This window comes from Cololabis saira, chromosome 2, assembly GCF_033807715.1.
Source record: "Cololabis saira isolate AMF1-May2022 chromosome 2, fColSai1.1, whole genome shotgun sequence".
NCBI lineage: Eukaryota > Metazoa > Chordata > Actinopteri > Beloniformes > Belonidae > Cololabis > Cololabis saira.
In genome coordinates, this window is record NC_084588.1 from 1,021,399 (window position 1) to 1,041,170 (window position 19,772).

The 19,772-nt window shown below is 43.1% G+C and overlaps 1 protein-coding gene across 1 annotated transcript in view; it reads left to right on the plus strand.

Annotated features, from left to right (window-relative positions):
* Positions 1-19,772, plus strand: part of vps35 (VPS35 retromer complex component) — a 73,016-nt gene that overhangs the window by 10,387 nt on the left and 42,857 nt on the right. Inside the window, exons 2-4 of the mRNA XM_061735697.1 lie at positions 3,635-3,733; positions 13,404-13,500; positions 15,499-15,622. Coding sequence (XP_061591681.1) covers positions 3,635-3,733; positions 13,404-13,500; positions 15,499-15,622 — 320 coding nt within the window. The remainder of the gene's footprint in view (positions 1-3,634; positions 3,734-13,403; positions 13,501-15,498; positions 15,623-19,772) is intronic.

Consider the following 19,772-nt stretch of genomic DNA (forward strand, 5'->3'; position numbering starts at 1 on the left):
AAAACAGTTATGTAAATAAACAAATGTAGGCACTTAACATGTATACAATTAGAGAGCTGAAAGGTGCAGCAGTGTGAGGTAGAAAAATGACGGCTCTAAATAAAATAACGTACTTATATATTATTATACTATTATAATTACTGCTATTATTGTTATTGCACAGTGATTGGTTTCTCTGAGACTCCGAGTGATGAGATTCATCAGAGCAACAGCTTGGGGGAAGACACTGTCTGAGTCTGGAGGTTTTAGCTACAGAGCTCTGTAGCACCGTCCAGAGGGGAGGAGTTGGACCAGACTGTCCTGGTGTGAGGGGTCTGGTCCTGGTCCTGGGTGTGAGGGGTCTGGTCCTGGTCCTGGACTGGTACAGGTCCTGGATAGATGAGAGGTTAGTCCCAGTCCTCTCTGCAGACCTGATTGTCGTGCAGTCTGTGTCTAGTTTGGTGGGTGATCCAAACCAGACAGTGATGGAAGTGCAGAGAACAGACTGAATGATGGAGAGTAGAAGGTCCAGCAGCTGCTGTGGAGGTTAAACTTCCTGAGCTGATGCAGGAAGTACAACCTCTGCTGAACTTCTTCCTGACAGAGTTGATGTGGGTGGAACCACTTCAGGTCCACTACGGGTCCACTTCAGGTCCACTACAGGTCCACTTTAGGTCCCAGGAGATGGTGGATCCAGGAACCTGAAGGAGTCTGTGGTGGAGACAGAGCTGTTGAGGATGGTGAGGGGGGAGTGGCGGTGGGTTTTTCCTGAAGTCCACTGTCATCTCCACAGTCTTGAGCGGGTTCAGCTCCAGGTGGTTCTGACTGCACCAGTGGACCAGCTGTTCCACCTCCTGTCTGTACACAGACTCGTCCCCCTCCCGGATCAGGGACTCGTCCCCCTCCCTCCCGGATCAGGGACTCGTCCCCCTCCCTCCCGGATCAGGCCGATGACGGTGGTGTCTCCGTTACTTCAGTAGCTTCACAGAAGAGTCTCCTGAGGTGCAGTCGTTGGTGTAGAGGGAGAACAGCAGTGGTGAGAGGACGCAGCCCTGGGGGGGCCAGTGCTGATGGTCCGGGTGCTGGATGTGATGCTCCCCAGCCTCACCTGCTGCCTCCTGTCACTCAGGAGGCTGCTGATCCACTGACGGGTGGAGGCTGCTGATCCACTGACGGGTGGAGGCTGCTGATCCACTGACAGGTGGAGGCTGCTGATCCACTGACGGGTGGAGGCTGCTGATCCACTGACGGGTGGAGCCAGCACGGTGAGCTGGGTGAGCTTCTGGTGGAAGATTTCACCCTAACCCAATATATTGAGTTTTTGAAGTCATATTTTTAGTTAAAAGGTACAACTTAGAGGGACCCAATCCCAATGCTCACGGGAGCAGGCGTTTGAACTCTGCTGCGGGCGGCTAAAAAAAAACACTGCCTAACAACAAGATGGAAATTAATGAGGTGGAAAAGAACCTCAAACAAGGTCTTTATAAAACAAAGACGAAGCAAGGCAAGTCAGATATTTGGAGAAACTGCGTTTAGTGTTTGTGGAGCATCTTGGAAGAGACGCAGGGATTGGGACGGCAGTCGGTCGGCAACATTCTCTTCCTCCACAGCAATGTAATGGCCAAGTGATTTGTTTGTTAAATTAGTTTAATTCGTTGTCGTTGACTTTGTTTATTTAGTTATTTATTAGTGTTATTTGAGCCACTAACAGCCTCGTTGCTATAACCTCAGTCACATAATTGATGCATGTGCGAAAGGCAAAATGGCTTTTGCGATGATGACGATGATGGATTTGCATCAAACTTTTTTGAACTTTTTTTTTTTTTTGAAGAAGAAAACAGTCCCGCTAGCCCGCTCTAGTACAACTATATTAACGAAGTGGCATTAGTTTGCAGAGGCCAGGCCCTGATACTGAAAAATCTATTTCACAGAAGGTAACAGTAATAGCTTTTCAGTTCTTTATGTTTTTGAGGTGCTTTTATTTTTTCGAAGATATTTGCCATGACATGGTAACACCATGAAGGTTAAAGTTAATAAACATGGCACCAAGTGAACAGACGGAACGCAAAAAAAAAGATGGTAAACTGCTGGAAAGGAACTGAAATTTACCGGGATACCTTAAACAAGGAAGCCAGGGAGCGGTATATGGAGAAAATAATGATTATTAACGGTCTGGATCCATATGAAGAACTAAAGAATGGAGCTCCTCGTCGGAGCGCCACTTTGTATAGGGGATTTACTGCCGCAGTTCTGCACAACCCACGTCTTACTACCTTGCTTAGGAGTGTTTGGCAGCTGCTTTGGTAAATGTTTGACTCCCCATGTGTTTCAATAAATTAGTGTAATAGTACAACATACAGTACATGTTTTGTATTACTCTTACTTTTCTTTTCTTTTTTTTGACTGCTATATTATGCTGAAGAGGCTCCGAGGCCTGAGCAATATTTTTGTTTTCCTCGTGAGATTATTTTTTTCCTCTGCAGCTACAAATCAAATAGTTAATATTTTTTCCTCAACAAAATTAATCGCACCGCAGAGAGCTGGCCAGCAACTGCGTTTAGCTGGAGTAGTGGGGAATAAAACCTGTTTGAAAGATCCGACCCCGGTCTGTGAGTGTTTGTTTGTGGTTTAATAAACCCGTGTTTTGATCCGACGCCCGTCTGTGTGCGTGTTTGTTTGTTTACTGAGGAACGTTATGTTTGGTCGTTACAGCCGCTATCCAACCGAGCCGACGACTCTTTTACTCTTTTACTTTGTTATCAGATACTTGGCCGGCCGGCCTCCGTGGTTCTGCCTCCGAGCAGGAAAGCGCTGAAAAGTTAAACCATTAGCGATCTTTTCCCCACGTCTGTTATGTGGAGCTGCTGCAGCCACAACGCAGCAACGGGTTACCAGCTTCTGCGGAGCTGCGCTCCACGCCCCGCCCATTTTCGTTTTTTTTAGTGTGGCAGGGTTCCTACCATGCTCCTCAAAGTTACATAGTGCCAGTGAAGGTGATACAGACCCCTCAGACCATGACAGAGGTTCATTAAACCTGTTGGAAGTTGATGTACCATCACAATGACTATATGGAAATATGATATTAAGGTGGAAAAGTTACATAGTATACACATTAAAGAACCGTATGAGCCTTCAAGTTAGTCTACATAAATCTTCAGTGACGCCTGAAAAAAGTGGCTAGATTTGTTGCCAGTGTTTTTTGCTAGACGTGTCTGAAAACTCACTAAAGGTTTGACAAAGTCACCCAGTTGGCAACACTGACGTCAGCTCACCAGGGACAGCTGCTCTAAGTTGAAGGTGACGGCCGCCTGACATACACTGTAATTGTTAACGCCGAAAATTATTGATAGACAACAATGTATAATTATTAACTAAATAAAGTAATTTGATGAAATGGAGAAAAATCATTCATTTCCACCCTATCCCGGTCATTTGGAAATCACGTTACCTGATTTCTGATCATGTGATCAGATCACTACTTTGCTCCCAGACAGGCTTACTCTTTTCTTTTTTCTTCACAAATACATTACCCTTAATTTGAAATGAATTCCCTAAAAGTATGGATTTAAAATCCCTTTATTTTTCATTGTGCCCCATTTTATGATTAAAACGATGGTAAATGTAGCAACTGGCATGCTCTGTATTTGTGTTCCAGCCAACCACGCAGCAGTCTCCTCAGGATGAACAGGAAAAGCTTCTGGATGAAGCTGTGCAAGCTGTCAAGGTCCAGTCATTCCAGATGAAGCGATGCCTGGTAAGATTCTTATTTTAAAGATTTGGTCGTTGTTTTACATGGGTACTATTTACACCAGGCTTAAAAATCCGTCATGACTGACATCACATGTGCAGCCTTTAGTGCTATGTGAATGCACCTAGGACCTATTTGAGAATGTGTTTGGATCCAGTCACTCAAGCCACTTTTGTAGGTGGTCTAGACCCGTGATTCCCAACCCCCGGTCCCCGGACCGGTACCGGTCCGTAGAGGCGTTACTACCGGGCCGTGAAATGGCTTGTGTTCCGATCATAATTAGGGCTGCAACGATTCGTTGACGTTGTCGACAAAAAGCGATAATCAAAATTGTCGGCAATTGTCACCAGACGTTTTTTTCCCAATGGAGTGAGGCATCTCACTTCACTTCACTTCATACAATCTCTGCGTACAGCCGCGCTGCACGGCAGGGTCTCTCTCAGCGCAGCTTTTTTTTTTTTGCGTCTCAGCGCAGCTGCGGGTAACAAAACTTTGCACTGGGGGTTCTAGGATTTTTCTGAAACAGGGGCCATTATGGGGCCAAATGTAACCTTCAGGGGCCAACAGTATTAAGCCCCTTTCAGGAGGGCGCAAAGCGGCGACCGCCGCCGGCTTTCCCATTCATTGTGTATGTGCTACCGCAGCGCAAGAGTGGACCGCTCTGCTGGCGAGCTTGGCGGCGCGCGAGAGGCCACCTGCCACGGGCGTTTCACCTGCCTGCGCCTGAATTGAACATTTTTTAATTTCATCGCGCTGTGAGGGCATCTCGGTGCGACCAATAGGAGAGAAGGTGGTTGTCATCCTGCTGAGGACCCACTCCCCAACAGGCTGTCAAACTGCTCCCTGTTCAATCTGAAGTAGACCTGGTCATCATGGAGCTGTATTTGGGGGATTGATGATGTTAGACAGTGGCCTTCCATAAATAATGAAGGTATCTTAAATTAATGCTGATGTTAATTTATAAATAATGATTTGTTTGAGCGATAAGCAGGAAAGAATAGAGGAATAGGGAGATAAGCTTAGTGTATGATTAAACACTGTAATATAGCTCTCTCCACCTCCTCTCCTTACGAGGCACGTCTGCACAATTAAATATTACCTGTTTATGTTTTGTTTTATTTTAGGTATCCAAGAATATTTTATTGATCGCCTGGCGTCCGATGACGAAAAAAAACGCAATTACAGGTCTCTAATTGAAGGGCAGAACTATCTCAGCTCCGGATGATACAGAATACATACATACATAACCCCAATCTGCAGATAAAACTAGTTTGTTGAGGAAAAAATATCAACTCTATTTGTAGCTGCAGAAGAAAAAATCTCACGAGGAAAAGAAAAATATTGCTCACGCCATCGGAGCCTCTTCAGCATAAAAGAAAAGAGAAGTAAGAGTAATAAAAAAGATGTAGGCTACTGTATGTTGTTATATTATACTAATTTATTGAAACACATGGCGAGTCAAACATTTACCAAAGCAGCTGCCAAACACTAAACAAGGTAGAGACGTGGGTTGTGCAGAACTGCGGCAGTAAATCCTCATCGGAGCTTCATTCTTTAGTAGTGATTTCATATGAACCCAAACCGTTAATAATCATTATTTTCTCCATATACCGCTCCCTGGCTTCCTTGTTTAAGGTATCCAGGTAAATTCCAGTTCCTTTCCAGCAGTTTAACATCTTTTTTTGCGTTCCGTCTGTTCACTTGGTGAAACAGAAAAGTAGTTTTGAAAGTCCCTCCCGTCTTCATTCACTATCAAAACAAATGCACGTGACGGGACAGGAGTTTTCCGATGATACAAATACATTAAGAGAGCCTGGCAGGGAGCGGAGTAATAGATCCATACGTATATATGTCTATGGGCTGGAGCGGAGGAGCGGAGCCGCCACCGCAGTAATGGCGGCCGCTCGACTTCCGGGTTTCGCCGGATTCGTCTATACTCTATGTCCAAACCAGTGGGAAAAGGGCGCCAGATCGGAAAAACTTTTTTTGGTCGCCTAGCAACAAACAGTACTGGAGTTGAGGGGGGATGAGGGGGGGTGGCATCCCCCCTGAAATAAAAACGGTCCAAATCATCCCCCCTGAAATAAAAACGGTCCAAATCATCCCCCCTGAAATAAAAACGGTCCAAATCATCCCCCCCTGAAATAAAAACGGTCCAAATCATCCCCCCCTGAAATAAAAACGGTCCAAATCATCCCCCCCTGAAATAAAAACGGTCCAAATCATCCCCCCCTGAAATAAAAACGGTCCAAATCATCCCCCCCTGAAATAAAAATGGTCCAAATCATCCCCCCTGTAAAACTGCCATCCCCTCCTTTCCATCCCTTATGTCATTTCATCAATGAATGTGGTTTTACTGCTATTTCAACATTTAGAGTCATCACCAGAAAAATAACACCAGAAAAATAACTTATTTGACCATTTTCACCTGTTTCAAGTAAATTTTCACTTGAAATAAGTAGAAAAATCTGCTAGTGGGACAAGATTTATCTTCTCATTACAAGCAAAAAAATCTTGTCCGACTGGCAGATTTTTCTACTTATTTCAAGTGAAAATCTACTTGAAACAGGTGAAAATTGTTGTTTTTTATTTACTTTTTGTATGAACAGCAGCAAAGTTGAATAAAATATCTATTTTTCATTGAAGTAGCCATCTTTCTCGTGTTTATTATCATTTGCCACATAATTAAAGCAACCTCATACTAAATTTAAGAAAACAATTTTTGCATTTTTTTGTCATATAATTAGGTTAGGTTCAGTCAGCTGCAGAGATGAGCGGACCTCAGCAAACCTCCATGAGCCTTTACTGGTTGTTCGAGTAAAAGAAATAGTGATGAACAAGTGGAAAATCCTACCAAAAAGAAAAGCAAAAGCTTTAATCGCAAGTACAACATTATGTATATAAAATACGGATTTGTTGCAACGGGCGATTTGGAGACGCCAAACACACTTTGTATTTTATGTGGAGAAACGCTCGCCAACGAAGCAATGAAGCCATCCAAGCTTCAAAGACACTTAAATGCAAAACATCCTTCTCTCAAAGACAAACCAGTGGATTTTTTCGAAAGGAAACGTGAGTTAGATTTGCAGAAACAAGTTTTAAAAGCCACAACATCAGCTAACGTCGCTGATGATAGCCTGCATTTTAAAATGCATTGTTTTTTTCTGAAATGTTTATTAAAATTGACATAAATTGTCCACCGGTCCCTGAGCTTTTTGTTTATACTTCTGCTGGTCCTTGGCACAAAAAAGGTTGGGAACCCCTGGTCTAGACGATATTCTATTACCATTAAATGTAACTTTAGCCACATTGAAGGGCTCTCTACACAAGTGACCTCCTCTGTGTAGTTGGAAGAATGTTCTCTTTGTGCTGAAACGGTGCCGTATGAAGGGGTGAATCAGTGGTAACGAGGCTGGTGCATCAGTGTTGTGATACTGCTGATGATGATGATGGTGGTAGCTCCAATGATTTCACATAACAGGTAATAGAAAGAAAATGACTGACTGATTTAGCCTTTATAAACTTAAGTTTCCTGTTTTATTTTAGGTTGTGTTTTTTATTTTTTGGAGGTCTCTTTTTTTCCTCATACCGCTCCACGCAATGTTGCAAATGGGCAGAACAAAGAAGCCTGTGAAGCTGTGTGGATCCCCCCCGGTCCGTGTACTTCGCAGCCATCCGTTTTTTGTTTTCGAAATGACCATCTTTTGTTTTGATAATGGAAAACGGATCGTTATCCAATTTCATTGATGTGTTTGAAAATTGAAATTGGGAATTAGAACAGCGAGTGGAAAACTCTTTTCTCTATTTCCTATTCGTTTCCAACGGCGGGGGGGGGCAGTATGTTAGAGTTCAGTACATGTTATTGATTGGACGCTGCAGCTGAACGGACTGTCACAACAGCACTGCAGTTTCATGACTGAGGGAAGACAGATTACAGATTAAACTCATGTTTCACTCCCAGGTTTCATATTTGATTTATTTTCTGTTTCAACATTAAAAAAATCTAAAACTGTTCATTTTCAATCTGATCAACAAAAGAACCAGAAACAACTTTCTTCATTTATTACTGTGCATGTGCAATCCCCCCATTTGTCCAATCCTTGTTTTCAGTATCCTTGGAAACGAATATGAAATAGAGAAAAGAGGTTTCCACTCGCTCTTTTAATTCCCAATTTCAATTTTCAAACACATCAATGAAATCGGATAACGGATAATGGATAACGATCCGTTTTCCGTTTTTTATTATCAAAACAAAAGATGGGGAACGGATTATTTTGGATTATTTCTCTATTTTTATTTTGTCTTTTCAAAACAAAAAACGGATGGCCGCGAAGTACACGACCCCCCCTGTCTGTGGACAGTTCAGCTTGTTAGCTGAACTGTCCACAGACAGATCTTATTTAGATTCTGTCGCTGGGAGCTAACTAGCCTTGGATGTTTTTTATCTGCTTCGTCGGTCACACCAGATCGAATTTTGTGCTTTCCTCGCCCTCCACGGCTTGGTTGGCACTGTCCTCAACGCCTCACCACGGCTGCTCAAGTACTGAGTGTTAGCCCACCAGCTAACTGCCTGGACTCCCCTGTCTGCACTGGGGATGCAAATTATCGATTATTTCATTAATTGATAGTTGATAACCTTATCGATCGATCATCGATTAGTTGATAAGCAGCGTTTTTCCCCCATCTGAGATACAAACATAATTTTTTTTGCTTATATAAAATACAAAGGACATTTTAATGTATTCCTTAATCAAATATTTATTTGATACAAAAGTAACAAAAAGACATTTTTGTACCAAAAGGAATATAATATAAAGTGCACTTCAAGGCTATTAGTAGTAGCAGCAGCCATAATAGTGTCATTTGTGTCAAGCTAATTTTAAGTTCTAGTTACGTTTTAAGTTAGAGTTTTGGCAGTGTTCAAAATAAAATTATGAGACCTGCTGTATTGGAGCACATTTTCTTTTAGTTAAAACTGTAGCGGGGACAGATGTTTAGAGAAACCTATGTATGTACCGGGTGAAGGCTGATTTATGGTTCCGCGTTACAACAACGCAGACCTACGCCGTAGGCTACGGCGGCGGCTCTGCGTCGATTTAAGGCGGAACCATAATTCAGGCTTTAGGGGAGCATATCGGAGAACAACCAGAAGAATATAGAGTGGATTAAAAATAAAAGTTAAGCACTGAGCTACATGTGTCTCCCGTCTGGGCCATTGCAGACTCATTGCCTGAGCATGATATTACTAAAACCAAACATATCCGTCTCTTTCTTCTAACTTTATGTGCGCGGCGCGGCGCGTTGTGTCGCATTAAATGTGGTCCGGGCGTAATACCAGCTGGTGAAATTAAACGAAAAAAATAAATAAATAAATAGATTAATTGTAATCGTTAATTTTAATCGGGTAATTTCATAACGGCAATTAATCGAAAATCGATTAATTATTAACATCCCTAGTCTGCACCAGTTGGTGGGACATGGAGGGAAACCCCCTCACACCAGAGGGCACGGACCCTCCGGGGCCCGTCACCGTGGGAACAAGATATCCAGCAAGGATCCACGCCAGGTCTGCTCAAGCTGCTAGCTATCGACGTCCCCGGCTCGTGTCGACACTGTGTGGTGTTCACCGTTAAGAGTCTCCGCCGATGGCTAGTCCGCCAGGCTAGCCAGTCTGGACATGACCCCTATCTCCAGTACTGGAGTTGTAAAAAAGAATCAGGGGGATGGTGGATTTTATCATATGGGGACAGATAATTTTAACTGATTATAAATAATATAATATATTACAAATAATAGCAGTGACCAAAACACCTGCAGAAATACTGCAGGAATGACATAGCAGCAGTTAAATGCAGCCTTCTGTAAGCTTTAAATATCCACTGGGCTTACATCAAATACATCAAAACACAACAATAAAAAACACTTTTCTGAACTTATCAATATGACTCTGTCCTTCACAGGATAAGTAAAATGGATCACTGCAAAAACTCACAATCTTAACAAGAATATTTGTCCTATTTCTAGTTAAAATGTCTCATTTTAGTTAAAAAAAATCTCATTACACTTAAAACAAGACACATCACTGGAAAAACCAACAATTTTCACCTGTTTCAAGTAGATTTTCACTTGAAATAAGTAGGAAAATCTGCCAGTGGATTTTTTTGCTTGTAATAAGAAGATAAATCTTGTTCCACTGACAGATTTTTCTACTTATTTCAAGTGAAAATTTACTTGAAACAGGTGAGAATTGTCAAATAAGTTATTTTTTTGGTGTTATTTTTCTGGTGATGATTCTAAATGTTGAAATAGCAGTAAAACCACATTCATTGATGAAATGACATAAGGGATGGAAAGGGGGGATGGCAGTTTTACAGGGGGGATGATTTGGACCGTTTTTATTTCAAGGGGGATGATTTGGACCGTTTTTATTTCAGGGGGGATCCCCCCTCATCCCCCCCCAACTCCAGTACTGCCTACCTCCCTCGCGGCTGCGCTGCCGTCGAGGATGGAAGGGAGAGGGGGGTCCTTCAGCGCCGGCTGAAGCTCCCAGCTCCACCCAACTACGGCCCCCTGCAGGGAGAAGACGAAGGACGATGAAGACGGCACCTTGGAACTCCTCCTATCAGAGGATGAAGACGAGTCTGTGGCCTCTCGGGATGGAGATGTGAGCAGAACACCAGCTTCTCCCTGCCCGGCTAGCCTTCCCCTGGCCTGCTGTCGTAGCCCAGACCACCGGATCCCACTACCAAGGGAAGAAACTGCCCTTGGCCGAGAGCGCCACTAAGTAATTTCTCCCCGTCTTCCCAGAACTGCTGGATGAGGTGGCGCCAGAGGTGGAAAAAGTACAAAAATATTGTACTTAAGTAAAAGTACAAATTTTCTGCTTGAAAATTACTTAAGTAAAAAGTACCCATTAAAAACATCACTTAAGTAAAAGTATAAAAGTACCCCAACTTAAATATAATAAAGTACCAAAAGTACATGGTGTAAAATGTACTTAAGTACAAAAGTACAAACAACTCTAAATAATGGTGATATTATTCTGACCCCTTTTAGCATTTGTCTCCATTACCCCATTTTAATTTCTCCCTTTGCTCATCACTGCTGCTGTACCCCATTGGCCCCGCTGAGACTGGGTTGCGCTGACAGGTCCACCCCCAGCCTGTAGTATGCAGTGACAACATTAAGCAACCCCAGCTGATAAAGGATGAGCCTTTTGAACTTTTAAATGCCAAAACCACCTTAGAAGGGGTGGAATCAAAGAATGGTGCGCATGGACACACGTCGGCTGCCGCTCAAGGCTGATTTATGGTTCCGCGTTACACCAACGCAGGGCCCGTACCCTACGGCGTAGGCTCTGCGTCGATTTAACGTGGAACCATAATTCAGGCTTCAGTCCTCATCGGTACTCGACGCGACAGCGGTTCCTCCGGCCTTCCGGCCCGCCTCTGCGGCGCAACTCTCCCGGGAGCTGCGGCTCCTTCTCGCTATATTCCTGCGCAGGGTTCGAATTGGACCATGGGTCCTGAGGGAGCCAACATTTTTGAGGGGTTGGACGGGGGGTACTGCCCAAAGAAATTTTCACTTTGAAGCAAATTAATTGACGCAATTTGGCAACATAACGGGTCTCAATATAAATAAACAAATGTATCATTTGCTCCTCTTTTAGAACGGTGCTTGCTGGGTTAAAGACCATGTGAAAACTAGCCGTATTGCATGACCAAACTCATTTATTAATCAGAATAAAGAAAAGCAGCAAGGGGACACACAGGCAACGTTTTTTCTGCTCAAAACACCCCTTCAAGAATCCTGTATAATGGTCTCACCCTGCGTTCACACTGAAAGCGTCAAAAATCTCCCGACGCCAGCATCTCGCTGCTTGGTGCGTTCACACTGAAAGCGGCATGCACTGTTGACGCCTGCAGTGGGCAGGGCTTAAAGCTGCGCTGCAGAACTGGAGGGAACATTGGGAACAGCCTACACATCTTCAGTTTCCTATTTCACCATAGATCACAGTTTGGCACGCCTTTTATATTTTAGCGTTATTTCCGCGTAGATAAGAGTGAGTTTGATGCTCCTTTTAACAAGTTTGGTCCTGGATCAACATCAACCGCCAGAGTCCACTCCCGGTGAACCATAAATCTGCCTAAGCTGATTTATGGTTCCGCGTCACACCAACGCAGAGCTGACGGCGTAGGGTTCGCGGCGACGCACACCGTACCGCAACCCTACACCCTCGATTTAACGCGGAACCATAATTCAGGCGAAGCTGCAGTCTGTCTGTGCTGATACTGACACACCGGGTTGGAGCGGATTTGGTCATACAGAAAATCGAACTCTATAACCTGTCTGAAAAACAAACAGCCAATATTTTAGAGCTCCCCCTAAATTTCACAAAGCAGTCTTTCAGGGGAGCCAATGTCCTTCTTAGGGGAGCTCAGCTCCCCTTAGCTCCCCCCCAATTCGAACACTGTTCCCGCGCCCCCCTTCCTTCCCGTCCGCCTTATGGTTCCGCGTTAAATCGACGCACACCTTACGTCGTAGGCTACGGCGTAGGGTGTGCGTCGCCGCGTACCCTACGCCGTAGCTCTGCGCCGGTGTAACGCAGAACCATAAATCAGCCCCCGCTGTGCTGTTCTTTAATTTGTAGCGAGTAACGACGTGTCCAATTTTAAATATAGCGGATTAAAAGTATGATTTTTTTTTTTTTTTTTTTTTTTTTTTTTTTTTTTTCCTTGAAAATGTAACAAAGTAAAAGTAAAAGTACAGAAAAATGAAAGTATCAATAAAAGTACAAATTCTCAAAAATCTTACTTAAGTACAATAACGACGTACTTGTACTTCGTTACTTTACACCACTGGGTGGCGCCCTCATGGAGAGATGGTTGCCGCTTGCATGAGGGTCTTTCTGCCTTCAGTAACTGAAAAGCTTTTGTGTTTGACTGAGATCAGGTGATTGACCTGCTCATAGATGAGTTCTCCTGTTCTGTACCAACGTCGACAGTTGCTTTGTCAGTACGTTCAGCGCCATCATCCGCCTGGACTGTGATATTCACTTTTGCAGCATTTGACTGAACGTGAACAAAGAGCAGTTGCAGAATGGAAAATCTGGTGCACCTTTTTTAAAAGTTAGTTAGTTGGTACCTTTTTTAATGTAATTATTTTGTTACACAACCTTTTAATGACTGCAATCCAGTGATTTCTGTAACTGTGTGACCAACTTTCACTTAAAATTGACTAGTCCCATGATGCATCACTTGAGACAAAATATATGTATGTTCAGTCGTGCTCTTTTCTCTCACATCATGATATTTTTAATGTGACTGTTATACAGATCACCAGCACTGATACTGGATGATTTATTTGCATCAATGAATGAAGAATAAATCAAATATAGAATGAATATGCAAAATTTGAAATCGTTTTCAGGAGAATCGATTTCAAATCCATTCTGGTGGTATATGAAGGCAAAAATAATAAAAACTGTCATTGTCTAAATACTTCAGAGCCCAAGTTTATACAGGTAAATGCAAGTTCGGGTGATGCATTACATTTAAATCAGTGCAACAATATGTATTTTACATGTGACAAATACAAAGTATTTGCTGTGACTATTGAAATGCTTCAGCCTTTAAAGACATGCATCGTTTCTAGCTTGACCTTGTGTGTTCTGCAGGACAAGAACAAGTTGATGGATGCACTGAAACATGCTTCCAACATGCTGGGAGAGCTGAGGACCTCCATGCTTTCTCCAAAGAGTTACTATGAGCTCTGTATCCTTTATATCTGGAGGAATGCTGAGAAAGAATAGCTGTCTATTAAGATGCTATTGGCTACTGCAGTTTGTTTTTTATCCAAAGCTATTTTTCCTGATGTATATTGATGCACACTGCAGCGCATCTTTAGCCTACATCATAATGTCCATTCATAAACGAAAGTGAGGATAAGTTATAATGCAGCGTTATAACATTTCCCCTAGTGAGAAACCGTAAACTACAACTGAATATTTGTTGACATAGATCGATTATGCAGTTAAAAATGGTTAAAATCATAGAACGCTACCATCATAATTGACTCTAATTTAGAACACAGGACCCTGAACCTTCTTCCTTGTAGTGGCATGTATGCGTTGTCACTGAGGGCTTTAATTCAGCCAAAGATGAACAAAACTTTGCACATACAGTGTTTCATAACTCTCTGTGATTAGTATGACTTGGGCGTGTCACAGCTGGGAAGCATCTAAAACATGCAGGATCAGATTTGAAGACTCCTGGCTTAGACAAAGGTAAACATTCAGCTGTCTGCTATGGAAACCGAGCTCCTTTGAAGCCAGAAATCCCCAGGTTCCTTTGCATGTCTCTGCTGCTTCTCCGCTTCCTTGTAACACAGGATAGATGTATCATTTAAAATGTTTTCTCATAAAATACTCCGTTAATTTAGTTTTCTTTCTTTTCTGCAAGTAATTTTTGTCGTTGGCTTGATCCACTCCAACTTATAAATGAGTTGCTGGTCACTTTTTAAAAACTTAATACATGAAATTACTAGGGCTGTCCAAGTTAGTGCGTTAACGACGCGTTAACTTAACGTTCTCTTTACGCCGACAATTTTTTTTTAACGCACACGATTTAAAAAAAAAAGAAAAAAAAGAAAAAAAAAGGTGCATATCATTTCAGGCGCTTGACGGCACCCGTAGTTCGAGGAAAAGTCTGGTGAACTGAAAGATGGAGAATGAAAAGCGACTTTTGAACAGCAAGTTCACTTTCAAAAAGATGCCAGATGGTTCGCTGGACAAGACTGAAGTTATTTACATGTACCATCTATTTGAAATGAATTACCACCGAAGTACGTTGAGTCTCAAATACCAGAGAGCGCAGCGCTGCTCCGCCCCCCCCCCTCGTCAAAATCAGACAACGCTGGATAGCAGCTTGCAAAAAAGGACGAATCAAATCAAACTGCATTTGTTAAGCGCTTTTCTTACAAAATAAGAAATGCAACGCAAAGCGCTTTACATAAAACATAAAACTGAACAATGCTCCCCCGCGCACACGCACGCACGCACGCGCGCGCACAGACGGGCGCACGCAAACGGGCGCACAGACGGGCGCACGCAAACGGGCACACAGACGGGCGCACACTGCGATTCGCACTGAGGATTCAGGTGAGGAAATGGCTGAGTTACTCCCGTTCCGTTACATGTGCACTTTATTTGTTTGTAATTCAGTTTTTGTATCCACCTGTTTTTAACCCACTTAGGAGAAGGGGATATTTTTTGAGCCTTTTATTTTCCTCCATATGAGAGACATAATTACAGGGAAAATTTAACTGACCAATGCACTTCTTGTGCAATGTTTGTGATGCATATGGTTCATTGTTTTACACTGAGCTGCTTAAAACAGGAATCTTAAGTTAGTCTTTCCAAGTGTAAAGTTGGGGACTACATTGTGTTTGTATTTATGAAGGAATGTTACATTCAGGTCAAAAGATTTTTTTGTGGAAATTGAATAAACATTGGCATAAAGCAGCATATTTGCCCTTTCTCAGGTTGTTAACAGTATTAAAAACATAAAAAAAATACCTTGAGGTAATTTAGAACAGCACAAAATGTGTGAATAAATATGAAATAAATATGCGATTAATCGCAGTTAATTACAGAAATCATGGATTAATTAAGATTAAAAATTTTAATCGTTGGCCAGCACTAGAAATTACCAATTTAAGGGCATAGTACACATTTTCTGTCATTTTGCACTGGTCCCTAACAGTATTTTCAGACATGGCTATATCTGATGAACTCCACTATCTGGAGGTTTATTTGACTGATGAGTTCGCCAAGGGCCGCAAGGTGGCAGACCTGTATGAACTGGTCCAGTACGCCGGCAACATCATCCCCAGACTGTGAGTATTACCACTACTCTGATTTGCACTCAACACGGGAGTCAGTAGTCGTCTCCACTTCAACTCTCTTTTCTTTTTTTTTAATTTAAATCTTTAAACACAATGAAAAATTAAGAACAAAGGTAACATACAAATACAGAGATTCCAACACCATATTGAAAAGAAATAAACAAAAGAATATATAAAGGAAAAGACAGTTGAATGTAAATGTAAAACAACATAATGTGCGAGAGTAGGAGTAGATCGTCCTCATATATTGATCAAGCTCTTTTTTGAGTACAAGGAGTTCAGGCTTTCTGTGGATGAATTTGCACTTATGTACGGTATGTGAAACTTAGCTAAAAATAAAGACAGATTAATAAAAAAGAAAGTGTCCCTAACTTTGATTAAAATAATGAAAACCAAAAATAACATTCTTAAAATAAAGATGAAAATCAGAAAAGACAGAATCAGCAATATACTTGTGGAAGTCCCTCCAGAATTTATAAGTGAATTCACATGACCAGAATAAGTGAGCATATGTTTTGTTTGGCAAAAAGAACAATTAACATCTATATCCAAACAAAAAAGACTATCCATCCAGGTTTAAATGAGGATATTGATTTCAGTCCTTTTTTGTAACTTCTCCTAATCTCCAGTGTTTGGTTGTTTGACAATTGGTGGAGCCATCTATTGGACATTATCTGTTGTTTCTCTTGTTTTGTATTTGTCCTCCCACCTGCCCAGGTGTTTTCAATCATCCCATTTAAAGGAGCATGAGGCCGGATTGTGGAAGGATTTATGAAAAAAATCCGTATACCGTAATTTCGCGACCATAAGGCGCCCTTTTTTTTTTTTTTTTTTTTTCTTTAAAATGTGCCGGTCGCCTTATGAAACGGTGCGCCATATCTATGCTTTGGGTGAAGCCCGGGGGAGTTGCGGACGTGAAGAAGACCATCCACAGACAAGGGGGAAGGGGGGGTGTGTGAAGCACCCGTGGTCTGCGGACGTAAATGACACCAGCCACAGACGTTAAAGGGGGAAGGTGGGGGGTGTGAAGCACCCATGGTATAAGCACACGTGCGTGTGTGTTCTGTGTTCTGCAGCGCGTGTGACGCGCACTGCTGCAACCCGACTTCCAGGTTCCCAAAGCGGGATCAGATCAAATTCTCCTGGTTCCCACCCGCTTTAGGAGCAGGGATTTCAGGGGTCTGTCCCAGGTCGGATCAACTTCACCCTGCGAGATTTTCAGGCAAATCTGTCGGTTTGATCTCCGGTAACCAAGATGCAGAGGATGCGCTCAGGAGCCGCCAGGCTCCCGCCGCGGGTTTGCCGGGCCAGGGCGCACCATCCCCGGGGCAGATCCGGCCGAAATGCCGCTGGTATTTCCCCGGGAGCCCCTGCTCCCATACAGGTGGGTGGCTTCGGTCCCAGCCGGTCCGAACAGGTCACATTCCCGGTTAAGCCGCTGTGACGCGCGCTGCTGCAACCCGACTTCCAGGTTCCCGAAACTGGATCAGATCAAATTCTCCTGGTTCCCACCCGCTTTAGGAGCAGGGATTTCAGGGGTCTGTCCCAGGTCGGATCAACTTCACCCTGCGAGATTTTCAGGCAAATCTGTCGGTTTGATCTCCGGTAACCAAGATGCAGAGGATGCGCTCAGGAGCCGCCAGGCTCCCGCCGCGGGTTTGCCGGGCCAGGGCGCACCATCTCCGGGGCAGATCCGGCCGAAATGCCGCTGGTCTTTCCCCGGGAGCCCCTGCTCCCATACAGGTGGGTGGCTTCGGTCCCAGCCGGTCCGAACAGGTCACATTCCCGGTTAAAGCCGCTGTGACGCGCGCTGCTCCACCCCGCTGGGGAGAGACGGGCTCTGCGCGGTGGAGGATCCGCACAACGGGGTATGAAAAGTTTATTTACTGTTGTGCAGAAAGTGTCTGACACCGAGGAAATTCGGACTGGCGCAGCTGAATTAGTGGAGCTCTTTAATGCAGAAACAGAGGTTTTGCTCCTGCTCTATTTTTTAAATAAGCGCTTGTGTGCTTGTGTGTGCGTTCTGCATGTGTGTGCGTTCTGCAGCGGGTGTGTGTGTTTTCCGGCCGGCGTGTTTTGCGGCACGCGTGTGTGCAGCTCTGCTCTGTAGACTGCGCCTTTTGGGTCGGTGCGCCATATGTATGTTTTAAATCTAAAAATGACACACAAAAATGAGGGTGCGCCTTTCCACACGGTGCGCCGAATGGTCGCGAAAATACGGTACATTTTAAGTTTTCTAGTAATAATGTCAGATGAAGCGTTCCAAACCCAAAAGAATGAGCCCTCTAGTGTATCTCTCCTTTGCCTTGAACAGGCTGTGTGCTGCAAAATGCGCTGCAATTCGGTCCCGAATTTCCCGCGCTGGGCTGCGGATGTGACGTCACATGACGCTGCATGTGCGTTCTCCCCGTTCTCCCGTGCCGGCTTCACTGTTGGCTGCAGTACCCCCAACGGCCGTCGTGGTGAAGGGTGGCGCTAGAGAGTCTCATTTCTTAAAAGGAGCCTCAAGCTCCTTTAAGGAGAATCAATGTGTTGAGTGTTACACCCTGAGGAAGCTGTGGCCCAAACGCGTGGGCTGAATCCGTGTATCATTCGTTCTTTCCATTTTCAATTGCCAATCAAAAACCAAAACATGAAAAAGTGCCTGGTTATTTTGTTATTTGTTTTTTATTATAACACAAAAAACGGAAAAACGGCTGGTTTTTCATATTTCAATTTTAGGCACAGATCAAAAATACGAAATACGGGACGGTCAGTGTATCTTTTGGTCATTGGATTTTTCCGTCATGAGTGGGAATCAAAAAACAAAAAACGATTGGTTTATTTGATTTTCCTTTTAAAACAAAAAACAAATATTGAATTTCACTGCATTTTTTCTTTTTTTGTTTTTTAATATGATTTAACAAAGATTCAAAATACGCTTTTATTTTCGTTTTCTATTTCATATAAGAAAAATGAAATCACTAGTCAACAGGAATGAAAAAACGAACCAAAAACAACCGTTTATTCATATTCGTGCACCGGAAGTTACAGATGGAGGACCATAATTTTGATGTTTTATTTGATTAATTAAACGGCATTATTTTTCTGTTTCATATTTGTTTTGATCTTTTGTCTGCATTCTAATCACATATTTGTATGACACAGGCTAATCTAGATGCGTATGTCTCCTGACATTTCAGTGCACTAATTGTGGATTACACCTGCGTTTTTCCTTCCCTCCTCTTTTCTGTCAGTGTGCAGTTGAGGCAGTTATGCCGTCTTTCATTGATTAGAAAAAAAAAATCAGTGTTACAACTTTTCTTTTCACTACTATTAGGCTACGAACATGACATGTCCTTTTGACGATTTAGATTTAGATTTAGATTTTCAAACACATCAATTAAGTTTTTATTATCAAAACAAAAGATGGGGAACGGATTATTTTGGTTTATTTCTCTATTTTTATTTTGTAATTTCAAAACAAAAAACGGATGGCTGCGAAATACACGTCGCAATTTTCACCAAGCACGACTTGCACAACACCTCGCTCTGGTCGACATCATCCTTTCTAAATCCAAAATACCTCCAAATAATGGAGGATGATTTATGTTTTGGCACAAAATTAGATTCTGCACTGCCACCGGCCGCATTATCCTCCGCACTCATGTCTCTTTTCTTCCGTTTGGATTTCTCCGCTCTCCTGTGTGTGTAGCTGTGTGCGTCTGGTCTCAGTCTACGTCTCCCTCCCTCCCACCCTCCTATGTTTGTCATTGGTTGGCTTCAGCTGTCGATCAACAGCAAGCATGAAATAAGCTTTGTGGTTGGCTGGCCGTAGTGGTGCGTTCAAGGGCAATCTTAAAAGTAATGTTTATGGAGACTGCTCGAGCTGTACAAGCAGGGCGAGCGGAAATATATCGTTTATATCGTTGCTTTTCCGTTATTAATGTCTTGAATGTTCATATCTCGATATAGATACGATAACGGTATATCGTTCAGCCCTAGTCGGGTTTACGTGACCCGGAAATGGCGCTGTACAGGGCAGTTCGGGTAACCATGGCTACCACGGCGACGCTGGAACAACAGATTAAGGATTATTTTTTAAAGATTGATTAAGGACTTGTTCCACAGCGGTTTGACGCCCAAACACATTTCCTGCACG